A 19,489-nucleotide genomic window follows, 5' to 3' on the forward strand; every position below is an offset into this window, starting at 1 on the left:
TTAAAATATCCAGAAGGCCGGGCGCGGTGGCTCAAGCCTGTAATCCCAGCACTTTGGGAGGCTGAGGCGGGTGGATCACGAGGTCGAGAGATCGAGACCATCCTGGTCAACATGGAGAAACCCTGTCTCTACTAAAAATACAAAAAAAAAATTAGCTGGGCATGGTGGTGCATGCCTGTAATCCCAGCTACTCAGGGGGCTGAGGCAGGAGAATCGCCCGAACCCAGGAGACAGAGGTTGCGGTGAGCCGAGATCGCGCCATTGCACTCCAGCCTGGGTAACAAGAGCGAAACTCCGTCTCAAAAAAAAAAAAAAAGAAAAAAAAGAAAAAAAAATATATATATCCAGGAGGTAAAAGTTGATTAAATGGTGCTATGCTCTGCATATCCCTTTTTTTCATATCCTTTTACAGATTGATATTTTTCCTTACACTCAGCATCTGCTTTGAGATATATCCATGTTGTGTGTATAGATGTAGCTCATTGATTTTAGCTGCTATATGGTAACCACTGATATCTGTTCCCCTTCTGAGGAAGAGGTAGTTTGTTTCTACTTTTTCCCTGTTATATAAACAGTGCTCAACTGAAGATCCTTTTGTGATTCCTTATGTACATGTGCAAAAGCTTTTTTCCCTTAGGGTAGGTGTCTACAAAAATAAATAAATAAATGAAAACGAAAAATAGCCAGGCGTGGTGGCAGGCGCCTATAGCCCCAGCTACTTGGGAGGCCGAGGCAGGAGAATCCCTTGAACCCAAGAAGCAGAGGTTGCAGACAGCAGAGATTGCACCACTGCACTCCAGCCTGGGAAACAGAGTGAGAGTGAGACTCCATCTCAAAATAAACAAAGAAATAATTTTTAAAAAGTTATGTGTCTAGAAGTAGAATTGCATAGAATTGACAAAAGAAGTGAAGCCAAATGTAAAAAAATTTTAAGTTGCCGGGGGCGGTGGCTCAAGCCTGTAATCCCAGCACTTTGGGAGGCCGAGGCGGGTGGATCACGAGGTCAAGAGATCAAGACCATCCTGGTCAACATGGTGAAACCCCATCTCTACTAAAAAAAAATACAAAAAATCAGCTGGGCCTGGTGGCGCATGCCTGTAATCCCAGCTACTCGGGAGGCTGAGGCAGGAGAATTGCCTGAACCCAGGAGGCGGAAGTTGTGGTAAGCCGAGACCGCGCCATTGCACTCCAGCCTGGGTAAGAAGAGCGAAACTCCGTCTCATTTAAAAAAAAAAAAAAAAAAAAAAAAAGTAAGAGAAAGAATGGCTAGCAAATACAAAAGATGCTTCATCTCACAAGTAATCAAGAAAAAAGAAAAAGCAACAATAAGGCAACATTTCAATCCCATAAGATTGGGTAACTGCATTGCTGGTGCTCATTTACCTGCCAAAGGGATTGTGAAACTGGCATAATGTCTGTAGAGCACCAAGTGTGGAAGGGGCAGGTGAAAGTGAGGAGACACATTGCCGGCTGTTCTAACTGGCTACTCCAGAGGAACCCCTGCACACACATCCTTTTCACTTAAAGCTGTCACGACAGATAGACCCACTTCCTTTTTTTTTTTTTTTGAGACAACAGTCTCTCTGTTGCCCAGATGGTGCAATCTCCGCTCACTGCAACTTCTGTCTCCCAGGCTGAAGTGATCTTCCCACCTCAGCCTCAGTGCATGCCCTGCTAATTTTTGTGTTTTTTGTAGAGACAGGGTTTCCCCTTGTTGCCCAGACAGGTTTCAAACACCTGGGCACAAGCTCTCTGCCAGCCTCAGCCTCCTATAGTGCAGAGGTTACAGGCATGAATCACTGCACCTGTACCTGGCCCCACCTCATTTTCTTTTTTTTTTTTTTGAGACGGAGTTTCGCTCTTCTTACCCAGGCTGGAGTACAATGGTGCAATCTCGGCTCACCACGACCTCCGCCTCCTGGGTTCAGGCAATTCTCCTGCTTCAGCCTCCTGAGTAGCTGGGACTACAGGCACGCACCACCATGCCCAGCTAATTTTTGTATTTTTAGTAGAGACGGGGTTTCTCCATGTTGACCAGGATGGTCTCTATCTCTTGACCTCGTAATCCCCCCATCTCGGCCTCCCAAAGCACTGGGATTACAGGCTTGAGCCACCACGCCCGGCCCACCTCATTTTCATTTAACTGCTGAACAGTATTTCATAGAAAGGAGGGACTGGATTGTTTAAATATATCTTTATCGGTAGATATTTAGGTTTGTTTTTCTTTCTATTGTTTTTCTATTGGTGAAACGAATGCAGTGGACATCCTTAAATATGCATCTTTGGGCATATGTGAATAATATCTCTCTATAATAGATACCAAGACATGGCATACCTGGGTTAAAGAATAAGAACTTTTTTTTTTTTTTGAGATGGAGTTTCGCTCTTGTTACCCAGGCTGGAGTGCAATGGCGCAATCTTGGCTCACCGTAACCTCCGCCTCCTGGGTTCAGGCAATTCTCCTGCCTCAGTCTCCTGAGTAGCTGGGATTACAGGCACGTGCCACCATGCCCAGCTAATTTTTTTGTATTTTTAGTAGAGACGGGGTTTCACCATGTTGACCAGGATGGTCTTGATCTCTTGACCTCGTGATCCACCCGCCTCAGCCTCCCAAAGTGCTGGGATTACAGGCGTGAGCCTCCATGCCCAGCAGAACATTTAAAATGTAAGTAATGTGAAGCACAAAAAAAAAGCCAGACACAAAAGGCCACATATTTTATGCTTCCACTTACTTGTATATGAAATGTCCAGAACAGGCAAATCCATAGAGACAGAAAGTAGATTTAGTGTTTGCCAGGAAAAGGAAGAAGGAATAACTACTAGGACATGACTGGATTGTTTGTAACACAAAGGATAAATGCTTGAAGGGATGGCTACTCCATTCTTCATGATGTGCTTATTTCACATTGCATGTCTGGATCAAAACAGCCCATGTATCTCACAAATACATATACACCTGCTATGTACCCACAAAAATTAAAAATTAAAAAAATAAAGTTATAACTTACAAAGGTTAAGAAAAGAAATTAGGAGTGATGGCTAGTGGGTACAGGATATCTTTTTGGGGTGATGGAAATGTCCTGGAATTAGATAGTGGTGATAGTTGTACAACATTCTGAATATACTAAAAACCACTGAATTGTATACTTAATGTGGTAAATTTTATGTGTATAAAATTAGATAGTGGTGATAGTTGTACAACATTCTGAATATACTAAAAACCACTGAATTGTATACTTAATGTGGTAAATTTTATGTGTATAAATTTTGTCTCAATAAGATATTTAAATAGATATGGCCAAATCACCCTCCAAAAGTGATGTCATAATTTAACTTTCAACAACAGTGTGTGAGAATACCTGTTTTTCCACATCCTTGCCAACAGTAGATATCAGCTTTTAAAATTTTTGCTAATTGAGGGCTGGGGTGCAGTGGCTCAGGCCTGTAATCCCAGCACTTTGGGAGGCCGAGGCAGATGGGTCATGAGGTCAGGAGATCAGGACCATCCTGGACAACGTGATGAATCCCCATCTCTACTAAAAATACAAAAATTAGCTGGGTGTGGTGGTGCACACACCTGTAGTCCCAGCTACTTGAGAGGCTTAGGCAGGAGAATCACTCGAACTCAGGAAGTGGAGGTTGCAGTGAGCTGATATTGTACCACTTCACTCCAGCCTGGTGACAGAGTGAGACTCCATCTCAAAAAAAAAAAAAAAATTTTTTTTTTTTTTTGCTAATTGATAGAAAAAGATTTTTCAAAATTTGCATTTGCTTTGTTGCTATTGGGACTGAACATCTTTTCATAAACTTACTGGTCATTTGTATTTCTTTGCTCTGTGAATCAACTGTTTATAACTTGCCCATTTTTCTACTGTATTGTTTATCTTTTTTTTTTTTTTTTTTGAGATGGAGTCTCTGTCTCCCAGGTTGGAGTACAGTGGCATGATCTCAGCTCACTGCAACCTCTGCCTCCCAGGGTCAAGTGATCCTCCCACCTCAGCTTCCAGAGTAACTGGGACTACGGGTGTACACCACCATGCCTGGCTAATTTTTATATTTTTAGTGGAGACAGAGTTTCACCATGTTGGCCAAGCTGGTCTGGAATTCCTGACCTCAGGTGATCCACCCGCCTTGGCCTCTCCAAGTGCTGGGATTAGGTGTGAGCTACCGCACTCAACCTGTTTATGTTTTTCTGATTGAGGTGTAATAGCTCCATGTATTTGGGTTGTCAACCCTTTGTCTATTTTTACGTATCAGACTTGTCAGTCTTTTTCTTTGTATGTTTTGAGTGACTTTTAGAATGCCTTTATCAGCCATTATTATATCCATACTCTATTATGTTTTGTTCTGGTATTATTATGGATTTTCACTTACAGGTTTAAGAATGTATTGACTGGTATATGGGTATTGTAGGTAGGGGGTCTGTCTTTTTCTATATATGTAGTAATCTAACCTTTATGTTTTTGTGAACTGCTGCTCAGAGCATTTTATCTCATTTTTCATAGTTTATAGACACAGGAAATTATTTCCTATCCACATAACCAGACTCTGTTTAACCTAAGTATTGACTCCACAAGTCTTTCAAATGGTGAACTCCTTGAATTTAAATTCAATTAGCTTATGTCAGAAGTAGGTCCAGATTTTCTGGGCCTGGATTTTAATAATTTAGGGGATTGGCTTTAATGCAAGAGTACCAAATTAGTTACAGGCCTATGAAGGTGCAGAGACCTGAAATCCAAATTTTCTTAGCTTCCCAGTAAATTCACCCTGGTTACATTATCAGAATGCATCTGCTACATAAAAGGATGAGGAGTGGCCATCTCCATCTCTGGAGTGGTGTGACTTTGTTTTATATTCACTAGCTACCACAACTTCAGGATTTTTTTCTTCCCTTGTTGTTTAAAAAGACATTTAAGAGCAGACACATACATCAAGGTTGCTTTAATGTTGGAAGTGGAGTTAGTCCAGTGGAAAAGTTCTTTCAGCAGGGTCTTTGCCATCTCTGCATTGCTCAAATGTGATGCATTTGATCAGTGGACTAGCTGAGAGCTTGGTATAATAATGGGGATTGTTAATATTGCATGCCTTCAAAACCTGAATTTACAACTTTAACTTTGCATATGTGCCTGCTTTTGCATTAGAGCTTTGTCAGCACTGTTGAGGGATTTGCATATGCAGCCAACAGGGCTTCCTTTAGCATCCTACCCTGTCAAAAATCCAGGAGGTAAACAAAGATCAATGTTGTCATAAGTAATGCAGAGGACAGCAATAATAATGATACCTAACTTTCACCATGAGCCATATGCTGTGCTAAAACCTGTGTTGTTTTACTTCATCCTCATCATCCCTAATAAGGCAGATGCTATTATGACCCTTACTCTACAGATGAGGAAGTTGAGGTTTAGAGAGAGGATGCCTTATTCAAGGCCTCAGAGGGGGTACTCTAGATGCCCCACCTCCCTTCAAGATCCTTTAAGGCCAGTGCTCTCATTTGACAGATAAGAAGCAGGTTTGGAGAGACCTGAGATGATCTGGACATCAGGTTGTATATGTCAAGCATAGTTTATTTTATGTTATTATTGTTATTTTTTTGAGATGGAGTTTCGCTCTTGTTGCTCAGACTGGAGTGTAATGGTGAATTCTTGGCTCACTACAACCTCTGCCTCTTGGCTTCAAGCAATTCTCCTGCCTCAGCCTGCCAGGTAGCTGGGATTACAGGCATGTGCCACCATGCCTGGCTAATTTTGTACTTTTTGTAGAAACAGGGTTTCACCATGTTGGTCAGGCTGGTCTCGAACTCCTGACCTCAAGTGATCCACCTGCCTTGGTCTCCCAAGTGCTGGGATTATAAGTGTGAGCCACTGTGTCCAGCCTCAAGCATAGTTTGTTTGTTTGGTTTTGAGATGAAGTTTCACTTTTGTTGCTCAGGCTAGAGTGCAATGGTGAGATCTTGGCTCACCGCAACCTCTGCTTCCCAAGTTCAAGTGATTCTCCTGGTTTAGCATCCCGGGTAACTGGGATTATAGGCGTGCATCTCCACACCCGGTTAATTTTGTATTTTTAGTAGAGATGGGGTTTTTCCATGTTGATCAGGTTGGTCTTAAACTCCCAACCTCAGGTGATCTGCCCACCTTGGCCTTCCAAAGTGCTGGGATTACAGGTGTGAGCCACCTTGTGTAGCCAAGTATAGTTTTAAAAACTTTGCTGGTCTTATTAATTCAATCCCTGTAAGAGTCTGGCAAGATAAATACTATTATTATTTCTGTTTTACAGATAAGGAAACTGAGACACAAAACTTTCCAGGTTCACATAGCTACCAAGTGAAAGATGTAAGGTGAAACCTTCAGCAGCCTGCCTCCAGAGCCAGGCTCCTACCCTCGCTCTACAGCTGCCTTACAGGGAGTACTATTAAAGCTTAGTAAGGTTATGACTTATTACATCACATCTCTGAGCCTCCCAGAAGCAGAGAAATACCAAGGCCTTTCATTTTTAATTTCTAAAGTTATTTTTTATTTATATAGACGGGATCTTCCACTGTCACTCTGGCTGGAGTGTAGTGGCACAATCACAGCCACTGCAGCCTTCCACCCTTGGGATTAAGCGATCCTCCCATCTTGGCCTCCCAAAGTTCTAGGATTACAGGCATGAGCCACGGTGCCCAGCCTATTTTTTTTAATGAAGAAATGCCTAAACTGTGTTAGAGAAACTGTGCCATATTTAAAATGATTAAATTTGACGAATTCCCTTAAGATTCTAAAAATGCAATACAATTCTGCTCTTTGAAAGATAGTTATGAGATTCAAAAGAAACATTAATAAATGGGGCTTTTATAGTTAAGGTGATATGGGAAATGACGCATAATTGAAAGTCAATGATGAATATCTTCTTTCATTTCTGTGTCTGTAGTTTGGAGAACACGCCAGAAATTTTAACTCGAGACTCTTTGAGAATGAGAGAACAGAATGAAAGAATGCGATTTGGTGGTATATAGAACCAGCAGCCTTGCGTCTGACCTTTGTTTTTCCATTGTTTGTGGCTAAAAGAATAAATGTTTATAGAAGATTTTACTGAAGTACTGAGCTTTGTTGTTTTTGGTAAAATGAAGAGCCACTGTATGCTGATTAATAAGAGATAGGCTTTGGTTTTATATTCTTCTGTATTTTTCTCAGTTAGTTTCTTTTCAAACATTTTTTAACTTTTGATTATATCCTGATCAGACTTGAGTTTTCTAGGGAAGAAAGAAGTTTTTTTTTTTTTTTTTTTAAGTCAGAGAATAAGTTTCCAAATTTCCAAGTCATTATCCCCAGAGGAATAAATTAAAATGCAGGGCCTATTTCCAACCCCATTAGTGACTTCCCTGTAGCTTTAGGAAGATCAATTAACCTTTGACTCAATTCTTTGCCTGTACAGTAGGAATGGCAGTATTGACATCAGATTTTTCCAAAGTATTTCTTGAGACTTGAGTGAAAGGTGTTAAAAATACTTCCTGCATTATTCCTGGATCCCCCTAGAATGGGCTCCAATTACCAGTCACTTAGAAGAATTTATAGGTAAGACTCTTATCATGTGTTTCTAATCACAACTTTCACAGTTGTGATTTGGTGTTTCAATTCTAAAGCTAATGTTTTGGAAGTGACTGCTTTCTTTGAGGGTTAGAAAACATGCCCACATTTCCATACAATTGTCACATTCTTATTAGCACATCACCCATCCATCTCTTACAGGATCATGCAACTCTGTTCATAGATATAATCAGCTTTGTGTTTTCATTCAGGTATAACAAACTAGCAAGGTTGAAATCTTGAATTGTCATCAGAATTGAATTGCCCCCTGGAGCTGGGAGGGAATGAGATTGAGTCCAGCTCTTCAGAAATGGCAGTTATCTTTAGAATCTCAATCACCTCCTCTCCCTTTCTTCTCTTTCCAGTATGGTGACTACGACCCCACTGTTCACAAGCGAGGATTTTTGGCCCAAGAGGAATTGCTTCCAAAAAGGGTAAGAGATTAAATTCCCTTTTCAGGAAGAGACAGCAGATATGTGGTCTAAAAGAAAGCTAACCAAAGGACTTGAAGGAATATTGGAAGTACATGGCAAGAAAATTTTAATAAATATTTTGTAATCTCCAGTAAAGAGTGTGGGGGATCTCTGTTAAGAATATTAAAAAGCAAAGGTTTCTGGAGTCAGTTTGGTGTCACCAGGACTAGCATGGCCTGTAAAATGTTTTTTCTAGCATGGTTATTTCTTTAAATGCGATTGAGCATCTCTGATTCCCAAGGAAGAGGCTGAAGCAGGGTGTATTCAGCTAGGGGAATTGAGCTGTTTGCAGTGGCGAGGGGTGGATAAAGATGAGGTAGGGGTGGGCATTGTGGTTTTTAATCCTCATCGTTGTTCATCTTATTCATTAGCCAAACAAGCAGGCCCGCCCTCCCTTTTCCTCCTGCCTATTTTATAGCCCCCTTCATCTGTCACCAGGTAATAAAGGCCCTGTCCTCACCTCTCACTGCCTTTACCTTTCCCTCAATGGCTTCTGAGCACGCAAAGGCCTGAGACAAGTGAGCGTTGCTTCTGACTGAGTTCCGCTGCCAGAGGTGGTCTCTGGGATGTACCACCCAGGCAGGGAACAGGGGCACTGCCAGACAAGGGATCCACCTAGGTCTGAGCTATCGTGCAGCTTTCTGAGTTGCTCCTCTAATAGAATGGTGCCTTATTTACACACCTTCTCTGTGTGTGACTATCTTCCTGGGTGTAGCTTTTTAAAAATAGCTTTACTGTTTTGTAGAAATGATGCGTAATTATAAAAGTGGCAAACAATACCCAAACTTACATTGTGTGTAGGTTTTTTATTTTGCTGGATTTTTTGGTAGGTAATAAATCTGTATCAGATGACTCCAGAAATGTGGGAAGAGAGAATTACTGCCTGGTACGCAGAGCACCGAGGCCGAGCCAGGTGAGGCCCATTCACTGTTGTTTATGTTCCTTTATGGGTTTTTTTTTTTTCCTTAAAGAACTGCAAAATAAGGACATGGTTGTTGAACAAAACGCAGTACTGAAGTCTATAAAAGAAAAAGGGAGAGCTGGGAGTAGCGTTAATCTTCAGTTTTGTGTGTGTTCTTTTTCTAGTGCATATGATATAAAGTAGGTATGCGTACTACCTGTCAGGATGTGTAGACCTGCACTCATTGGTAACTCAGTTTAATTTTAAGATTTTTTTTTGTTTTTTGTTTTTGGAGACAATCTTGCTCTGTTGTCCAGGCTGGAATACAGTGACGCCATCTCAGCTCACTGCAGCCTTGACCTCCTGGGTTCAAGCAAACCTCCTGCCTTAGCTCCCCCACCCCACCCCAGCTGGCACTACAGGTACATGCTACCACGCCCAGCTAATTTTTGTATTTTTAGTAGAGATGGGATTTCACCATGTTGCCCAGGCTGGTCTTGTAGGTTTTTCACTTTTACAAAAATTTCTGCAGCACACAATCTTATTTCAATATGATACGTGTTTGGGAGTTATACAGTTATATGAGTAGTTCTGAGGATATGTTCTTTAAAACGAGAGTTGCTGGGTCAGAGCATCTGAGCATTTTGCATTTTGATAGGTACCACCAAATTGTTCTCCGAAAAGGCTGTACCTGTTTATACATGCCTGTCGACAAGTGTTATGAGAGTGTCCATCCCCAACCCCATTCTATCCTTAACACTTGTATTTATCAATCTAATTTTTGTAATCTAAAAACTGAAAAGTTGTGTCTCATGTTAGAATTGGCATTCCCCTGATTACTTTAGGAACTGGTCATGTTTTCTTTTTTTTTTTTTTTTTTTTTTTTGAGACGGAGTTTCGCTCTTGTTACCCAGGCTGGAGTGCAATGGCGCGATCTCGGCTCACCGCAACCTCCGTCTCCTGGGTTCAGGCAATTCTCCTGCCTCAGCCTCCTGAGTAGCTGGGATTACAGGCACGCGCCACCATGCCCAGCTAATTTTTTGTATTTTTAGTAGAGACGGGGTTTCACCATGTTGACCAGGATGGTCTCAATCTCTCGACCTCGTGATCCACCCGCCTCGGCCTCCCAAAGTGCTGGGATTACAGGCTTGAGCCACTGCGCCCGGCCTCTGGTCATGTTTTCATTAGCCTTTAAAATTTTTTTCTCTTCTTCAAATCAGTTTCCTAACACATGCTTTTTTTAAAAAAAAAAGAAAAAAAAAAAAGAGCAACGTGCTTATGGAGAAGTAGACAAATTATAAGTATACAATTTGATCAGTTACCATAAGGCAAAAACACCATGTAATACCAGAGAAAGAAATAACCTATGCTTCCCCCACCCCCAATTCCCCTTTCTTCCTCCCCAAAGGCTACCAGTCTACTGATTTTTAATTCCAGATTGGTGTTGCCCATTTTAAACTTATTCTGTTTTTTGTGTCTCATTTATTTTACTCAACATCATATTGTTAGATTTGGTTTCGTGGCATGTGGCAATAGTATTTTCATTTTCACTGCTGTGTAAACTTCCACTGTATTAGTATACTACAAGCTATTGATTCATTCTACTAATGATGGACAGTTAATTGTCAGTTGTCTCCTGGTTTTTGCTGTTAAAATAACGTCAAACAGTTTCCCAAAGTAATTGTACCAATTTTTTTTTTTTTTTTTTTTTTTTTGTGAGAGTCTTGCTCTGTTGCCCAGGCTGGAGTGCAGTGGCGGGATCTCAGCTCACTGCAACCTCTGCCTCCAGATTCAAGCGATTCTCCTGCCTCAGCCTCCCAATTAGCTGGGATCACAGGCATGTGCCACCATACTAGGCTAATTTTTTGTTTTAGTAGAAATGGGGTGTTACCGTGTTGGTCAGGCTGGTCTTGAACTCCTGACCTCAAGTGATCTTCTGTCTTGACCTCCCAAGATGCTGGGATTACAGGCATGAGCCACCGCACCCGGCGTAATTGTACCAGCTCACATGAGCATGTGTGTGATTTCTGATTTCTCTACGTGTTCACCAGCATTTGGTGTTCTCTCAGGTTGGATTTTTAAAATTCACTTGAGAGCATTTGGAGATTGGAGAGAGAAGGAAGAGAACAAGGTTATAGGAAGACTTTAGTTAAAATATTTCAATATGATACCTATATGGGAGTTTTCTGCAAGTCATTGCTACTTCAAGAGCTTACTTTAAATATGACTTATAACTTAGATGAAGGTGATCTGACATGGGTTTTACAACCCAGATAGCTCTTGCCCTAACCTCTGACAATACTCAGTCAGAAAGCTTGCAGAGAGAGTGGTTTCATTTCTAAAACTGTCTAGATAAAGAAAGTACACAAAGATAAAGCAAGAATTTAAATAAAATGTGAACACCCAAATCTGTTTGAGGGTAGAAGATAACATACCACACACTCTTCTTGAATTACGGTTTACCAAGGGGAAAGTGGGAAATTAAGGCTAAGAAACACCGTGATCAGTCTGTTCTCTGACTCTCATTTGATGGGGATGGGAAATTCTGCTTGATCACAGTGTGTTTAATAGATTCGGGGCAGGGTGGAGCTTTGCCAGTATCTGCTGAGGCTCTTGTCTTCTGCCAGCAACATGGCTCTAGAGGAATGGCAGCGTCAGAATGCTTGCCTTGGTGCCTGCCCGCTCTCCACCCATCTCACTTAGTGACAGTGTCTTCCATTCTCCCCACAGGGATGAAGCTGAAATGGAATATCTGAAGATAGCTCAGGACCTGGAGATGTATGGTGTGAACTACTTTGCAATCCGGGTGTGTTGAAACCTCTGTGAGCTCAACAGAGACTAAATGAGGGTCAGACTGCTAAAATAGGTTACTTCTTCATTCCAAGATGATAGAATCTTTTAAGCTTCCATGGTAGGTAGAGAAAAATAGAGGAGGGAGAGAGAGGTCTTAGTGCCTAACTTTCTATTTTTGGACTTCAATTAGATCATAGGTAATTAAGTGTCACTTGAGCCTTGGGGGACTTGGACCTGGTTCTGCTCTCAGCAGAAACCTGTTTGAATGGTGTGAGTGTAAGATTTGATTATTTCTGGCTCTGTGAGATCTTGGTCCACAGGGAGCACCTGTAAGTACTTCTCCCCGCCCCCATACACCCCATCCCCACCCCTGCCCCAGGCACTAGGAGAGTAGATCTGCCTTTATAGATTACTGATTTGTTTGGGATTCTCACTGTGCGGCTAATTGGTTTTCTATTCAGACCATTAATAGTCTGCTGTCTGCTGGGAACTCACTGATTCTGTGGGGAGAGGCATTTGTGTGCAGCCCAGATCTGGGCCTTTAGAATGTCTTTCTCCTGTGGGTCAGTTGCTGGTTGCAGTGAATAAGGCAGCTTCTTCCAAAGGGGTACATGTGATTTGCCAAAGCATTTCACCACCGACTCCAAACTGCGGATGAGTAGATGTTAAAACAATCAGGCAGGTCCACCTTTATTATCATAGTCATGCTTTGCTTTCCCTTATTGGGTTCCTACAGTTGTATTAAATTCAGGTAAAGTGAAACACATTTTAAATATTCTAGGATAGCTTTCTACTTAATTTGTATTTTATAAATACAGATTTGTATGGATTACTCTGCATAAGAAAATAAGGCACACTTAAAATGTCTAAAAGATGCTCCATAATAGTGCAGGAAGGTCTTTTCTAAATTTCTGTCAGTTTGTATTTGCTAATTGCTTGGTTTCTTTAACATCAAACTAGTGTAACATATTTCTTTTCTTTTCTTTTCTTTTCTTTTTTGAGGCAGAGTCTAGCTGTGTTGCCCAGGCTGGAGTGCAGTGGTGTGATCTCGGCTCCCTGCAACCTCCACCTCCCAGGTTCAAGCGATTCTCCTGCCTCAGCCTCCTGAGTAGCTGGAACCATAGGCGCTCGCCACCACGCCTGGCCAATTTTTTGTATTTTTAGTAGAGATGGGGTTTCACCATGTTAGCCAGGCTGGTCTCGACCTCCTGACCTCGTGATCCGCCCTCCTCAGCCTCCCAAAGTGCTGGGATTACAGATGTGAGCCACCGTGCCCAGCCCACTTTTTTGTTTTTTTAAACATCTTTTTTGTTTTTTAGAGGTGGAGTTTTGCCATATCACCCAGGCCTGCTAGGCTCAAGTGATGCTTCCAAGTAACTGGGGTGCACCACTGTGTCTGGCTGAAAAAGTTTCTTATTAGGGAATATTTCTACATCAGTCAGACTAATGGATTCTGTTTTGTATGTGTGTTTCCTATATTGAGCAGTAGACAAAGCTACTGGCTATTTTAGTGTCTTTTGTGTTAAATTTCCTGATATCTCACCATTAACTAAGGAAGATGTGTGCTTAAAACAGTTTAAAAGGGGCTGCTTGAGTCTACAGCTCTGTCTGTTTAATCTCTAGAAAGTGTTGGAGTCAAAATGGTAGGAAGCAGAAGGCTGAATCTTTTTTTAAAAATGTAAACCAAATAGAAACAAAATGAAACATCTTATTTTCCAAATGTACTGCAGATTTTAAAGTACAAAACCTCACTTCTATTAATGCAGTAGCTTTCTTAGCTTTGCTGACAAGCAGAAGAATCTCTCACGGTTTGGTGATAGCGCCTGACTTCAGGGCGTTAGGAGTAAAAAGATTTATGCTGGAGTACTCACTCCTACATCTGATGTCTGCTGTTAGATTGATACTTCTCCTCATGGTCCCAGCACCTTCTCGGTTTGCAGATCTGTTTTCCTGCCCTTGGGTCTTGGTTCAATTTCTGTTATCAGCAAGGGGTCAGAAGCTGTAGTATCCTTGTGCAGCAAGTTTCCTTCTGCCTCCAAATGAGGGCTGGACCACAGCACCGGCAGGTGGACCTGCACGTGAGGATACGGCCACCAAGTGTGTAGCAGGGTCAGTGCCGTGGGCGCCCAGGGCACCTGCCGCGGGCTGCTCTGACTGCTGGCCAGGACCACTGTCAGAGGCAGAGCATAGGTACAGCTTTTAGACAGCTTTGCTGATGAATAATTTCTATAGAATTCCTTTTGATAAATATTTTCCAACATGCAATTATTAAAAATTTCAAACTTACAGGAAAATCAAAAGAATTTTTCAGTGAATACTTATGTATATGCACAACCTAGATTCTACAGTTAACATTTTACCAGACTTGTTTTATCACATGAAGACTACATTTGATCATAAAATGAGACCATCCAGTCCCAGGCACTTAACATTTTCTTTCTAGTAGTTCAGCAACAGTTTCCTTAAACATAAGAAGTCGTTAAACCTATGGGCTTTAATTCTACACATATGATAGCCTGGTTATTTAACGAGAGGCAACAACACGTACGTTACTCTTCCTTTAGCCGTCGAGCCAGTGACAGAAGCCCTCAGTGATCGTTCTGGGGGACTCAGAAGTCACAAGAATGGTACAGTTTTGCTTCTGCCTATCCCGGTTCAGAAAGCTGAAAGCTTCTTGGTTTATAAAACAGCTGTGACTTCTGTTGGGACCTGCTGAAACTTGTCACATGTGACAGTGTATGCCAGATTCTTTGGAAGGTTGAATTAAAATTTTGAGCCTCAGCTGGAGCTTACAGTGGCTGTTCTTATTGGATCCACAGAATAAAAAGGGCACAGAGCTGCTGCTTGGAGTGGATGCCCTGGGGCTTCACATCTATGACCCCGAGAACAGGCTGACCCCCAAGATCTCCTTCCCGTGGAATGAAATCCGAAACATCTCATACAGTGACAAGGAGGTAGGACGTGTCTGTACTGCAGATGCCACTAGGGCCCGGGGGTTCAGCAAAAGAGCTTTCCCCGTCTGTCCCCCTCACTGGAGCCTCCCCAGCCAGGGCATCTTGTTGTTATTTGTAGAATCCTTTAATTCCCAGGCTTTGGGGGTGTGGTTGTTGGGTTTTGAAATATTTACAGAACAGTACTGGCATCAGTAACCCCACTATGACTAACAGGAAACTGGGAAGCTCAGCTTGTCAGGGAGAAACCCCAAAGAATAGTAAACAAAAACAGTCACATTTTCTCATTACTTGGCTTTCTATTTCTGTTGATAAATTCTCTTTGAATTTTTTTTTCTTTTTTACAGACAGGGTTTCATTACATATGCCCAGACTGAATTTGAACTCCTGGGCTCAAGCTATCCTTCCACCTCAACCTCCTGAGTAGCTACTACAGGTGTGCGCCACCTGGCTTAAATTCTCTTTGTATTTTAAGTGTGGTCTTTATTTAAGACCAGAATATATGTGGTAGAGAAATATATATACACGTACACACATATGGACATATATGTGTTTTGTGTGTGTAGCTCAGTAATGATATAAATAAGGATATTAGGTTAATATGCTTACAAGAATTCAAAAATAATTAGGCTTGAATAACTCAGATGAATGGTCTTGGAGTTCAAATATTTTCATACAGGGTGGTGACTTTTCCCAAAAAGGTCCCATAGGCATAATCTTTTTTTTTTTTGAGACGGAGTTTCGCTGTTGTTGCCCAGGCTGGAGTGCAATGGCACAATCTTGGCTCACCGCAACCTCCACCTCCTGGGTTCAAGCAATTCTCTTGTCTCAGCCTCCCAAGTAGCTGGGATTACAGGCATGTGGCACCACATCCGGCTAATTTTTTGCATTTTTAGTAGAGACGGGGTTTCACCATGTTGGCCAAGATGGTCTCGATCTCTTCACCTCGTGATCCACCCACCCCGGCCTCCCAAAGTGCTGGGATAATCTTATGTTCACTCATCTATCCATCCATTCATTCATTCTTCGTTAATTTTATTTTATTATTTCTGTCTTTTGAGACAGAGTCTCATTCTGGCTCCCAGGCTGGAATGCAGTGGCACATGATCATGGCTCACTGCAGCCTTGACCTCTCTGGGCTCAGGTGATCCTCCCACCTCATCCTCCCAGGTAGCTCAGACTACAGGCGTCTGTCACCACATCTGGCTAGTTGTTTGTAGAAATGGGGTTTTGCTAGCCGGGCGCGGTGGCTCAAGCCTGTAATCCCAGCACTTTGGGAGGCCGAGGCGGGTGGATCACGAGGTCGAGAGATCGAGACCATCCTGGTCAACATGGTGAAACCCCGTCTCTACTAAAAATACAAAAAAAATTAGCTGGGCATGGTGGCGTGTGCCTGTAATCCCAGCTACTCAGGAGGCTGAGGCAGGAGAATTGCCTGAGCCCAGGAGGCGGAGGTTGCGGTAAGCCGAGATCGCGCCATTGCACTCCAGCCTGGGTAACAAGAGCGAAACTCCGTCTCAAAAAAAAAAAAAAAAAAAAAAAAAAGAAATGGGGTTTTGCCACATTGCCCAGGCTGGTCTTGAACTTCTCGGCTCAAGCGATTCTCCCACCTCAGCCTACCAAAGTGCTGGAATTACATGTGCGAGCTGCCATGCTCGGCAATTCTTCATTACTTTTAAAGGAATTATTGAGCATCTGCTTTGTGTTAGATTTCATGGGGAAAACAAAGAGGTAGAAAATCTAGTCTCAGCCTTCAAGGAAGTCCAGTAACTACTCACCTGCTATAATAAATAAGTGCTGTGGAAGAGACATGATGATGACGGTATAGCCTTCCACATACAAGCACTTTCACCCCGACCCTCTAAATTTAATCTCTATTAAGAACACTGCTGTAAAGGCAGGGGTTGTGTTGTCATTATCTCTGTGCCACATCAGGAAGCAGAGACACAGAAGGATCAAGTGACCTGTGTCTGAGTGAAATAGCAGAGGGTAAGAGTTGGAGTTGCTGATGCCACAACCCCCACCTTTCAGGGAGACCCAGAGGCTGAGGCCTGAGAGCACAGGGGCACCACGCAGAGGAGGCTCCGCTCAGTGACCTCCTGGTACCTGCACAGCCAGGACACAGAGTAGGGAATGAAGTACAGGAACGGCTTATGTTGATGCCTGCAGAGCCCCGGCCGGAGTGTATTTCCTGTTTTCTCTTTCTTCATGGCAACTCAAGGAAACAAACACCAACCAGGCCCTTGGCTTCCAGTATGTGGTTGGGATCTACTCAGCCCTGCTTGATAAGACAGACCAAGCCACTTAATTCAAAACATTCTGACTTTGAAGTTTTTGTAAGTAGTTAGCCCAGGAGATAAGCATTTAGGTATTTCTTTTTTAAAGTATTTAAAATGAGCCGGGCGCGGTGGCTCAAGCCTGTAATCCCAGCACTTTGGGAGGCTGAGGCGGGTGGATCACAAGGTCAAGAGATCGAGACCAACCTGGTCAACATGGTGAAACCCCGTCTCTACTAAAAATACAAAAAATTAGCTGGGCGTGGTGGCGCATGCCTATAATCCCAGCTACTTAGGAGGCTGAGGCAGGAGAATTGCCTGAACCCAGGAGGCGGAGGTTGCGGTGAGCCGAGATCGCGCCATTGCACTCCAGCCTGGGTAACAAGAGCGAAACTCCGTCTCAAAAAAAAAAAAAAAAAAAAAAAAGTATTTAAAATGAAAGTTCCACATGATATAAAGTGGTACGTGTGCACCGTATGGTAGTTTTTCATCTCCCAATTTCATAGTCCGTTTATCGCACATCCACACATTTGTGCGCTAAAGGCTCCCTAAATATCCGTTCTTCAAAGAACCCAAGGATTAAAGTCTTCCCTAGTATGGCCTGACACAGTAAACTCCTAATATGCTCCCTCCGGGGCCAGGCGCCATCGTGTTCCATCATGTCAGTAACTCATGCAGTAAGCAGACCCCAAGCTGACTTGACATAAAAGAAGTAGTCTTGGTAGTTATGCATGACAGCCGGGCTGTCAAAACAGAAATGTTAGTTTATTTTAAGCGATCCATTGATTCTTTGTGTACAGCCTGGCGTGGTGGAGAGCCTGCGGAGATCTGGGATCTGTTTGGTCTTAGTGGGAGTGGTTGAGAGCAGCAGCCATTTGTTCCTTACAGGCTTTCCTGCTAGGGTCTGACCCTGGGCTCTCCTACCAGGCCACCACCCTATCCTTATCATTCATCTTTCTCTCCACTTTGATTTCAGGATCAGGAATTGTTTTCCTTTCTCTGATAGTCCACTTTTTTCCCATTTGATTCTTTCTATTAACAGCTTTTATCAAATTATTCCCATGTTCAGAAACCTGTGGTGAGTCTGGGTATCCTGTCACATCAAATCTAAACACCCTTTTTTTGAGATAGGGGTCTCACTTGTTGCTCAGCCTGGAGTGCAGTTGTGCAATTACAGCTCACTGCAGCCTCTAACTCCTGCCCTCAAGTGATCTTCCCACCTCAGCCTTCCAAAGTGTTGGGACTACAAGTGTGAGCCACCATACCCGGCCACCTCTGACTTTTATTCTCACTGCCAGCCCCTATGCCACCTCTTATCCCTCCCAGGCTAAGCCTGTTTATCATCTTAGTCACCAAAAAGCTAATCTCACACACACACACACACACATACACACACACACACACACATACACGCACGCGCGCGCGCACACACACACACACACACACACACACACACAGAGCTCATTTCCCATCTCTGCCTTATTACTGGTGCTGCCCTGTGCACAATGCCCCTTCAGCCTGCCTTTTAGCTACCCTGTTGGATTCTTCTTTTGAGATCAGCTTCACTATCTCCTGCTTATGGTGGATCTACTCGAAACCTTCCCACACATTTGTGATTTGCACCACCCTATGAAGCACTAATACATGATGCGATTTCTTGAGTAATTGGCTGTTGTTAGCCTAGCTCCAACTGGATGGTGAGCTTCATGAAGGCAGGGCCAGGTGTCCTCAAACTACGGCCGGCAGGCCGCATGCGACCCCCTGAGGCCATTTATCCGCTCCCCCCGTCCCCTCCCCTCGCCCGCCGCACTTCAGGAAGGGGCACCTCTTTCATTGGTGGTCGGTGAGAGGAGCACAGTATGTGGCGGCCCTCCAACGGTCTGAGGGACAGTGAACTGGCCCCCTGTGTAAAAAGTTTGGGGATGCCTGCCCTAGACTGTAGCCCTCCAGTGTTGGGCTCAGGCGTGGGCCCATTAACCATGCTTATTTTAGGTTGTCAAGAATCCCTTCCTCACACTCATGCCTAAGATGGTCTAGAGAGTGCACCTTCCACAGCCCTAGACTTGGTGCCCATAATTCCCCGAGGATACTGGGAAGCCAGGACAAGGCATAACTTAATGCCTGGATACTGGGAAGCCAGGACAGGGCGTAACTTCATGCTGGTCTGTGGCCAGTGTGGCTGCTGCATTTGTGGAATTTCCAGTTGGTGGTAACATTTCAGGCTGTGGGACTGAAACTGTGTTCTGCTTCCTTCTTCCAGTTTACTATTAAACCACTGGATAAGAAAATTGATGTCTTCAAGTTTAACTCCTCAAAGCTTCGTGTTAATAAGCTGGTAAGTTGAGATCCTGGTTTTCATTACTGATAATGGTAGCTTTTGTAGAATTGAATACTTCTTTTTAAAGAATATCAGAGTGGGTCGGGCACAGTGGCTCACTCCTGTAATCCCAGCACTTTGGGAGGCCAAGGTGGGAGGATGACAAGGTCATAAGATCGAGACCAGCCTGGCCATCATGGTGAAACCCTGTCTCTA

At 43.2% G+C, this 19,489-nt stretch overlaps 1 protein-coding gene across 4 annotated transcripts in view; it reads left to right on the top strand.

Annotated features, from left to right (window-relative positions):
- The window catches only part of NF2 (NF2, moesin-ezrin-radixin like (MERLIN) tumor suppressor), a 101,185-nt gene that overhangs the window by 52,979 nt on the left and 28,717 nt on the right, over positions 1-19,489 (top strand). For all 4 annotated transcript variants that reach the window (XM_074390892.1, XM_039462454.2, XM_074390891.1 and 1 more), the window contains exons 5-9: positions 7,928-7,996; positions 8,866-8,948; positions 11,667-11,742; positions 14,549-14,683; positions 19,217-19,291. In XM_074390892.1, coding sequence (XP_074246993.1) covers positions 7,928-7,996; positions 8,866-8,948; positions 11,667-11,742; positions 14,549-14,683; positions 19,217-19,291 — 438 coding nt within the window. The remainder of the gene's footprint in view (positions 1-7,927; positions 7,997-8,865; positions 8,949-11,666; positions 11,743-14,548; positions 14,684-19,216; positions 19,292-19,489) is intronic.

The sequence above is a fragment of the Saimiri boliviensis genome, chromosome 21 (assembly GCF_048565385.1).
Source record: "Saimiri boliviensis isolate mSaiBol1 chromosome 21, mSaiBol1.pri, whole genome shotgun sequence".
Taxonomy (NCBI): domain Eukaryota; kingdom Metazoa; phylum Chordata; class Mammalia; order Primates; family Cebidae; genus Saimiri; species Saimiri boliviensis.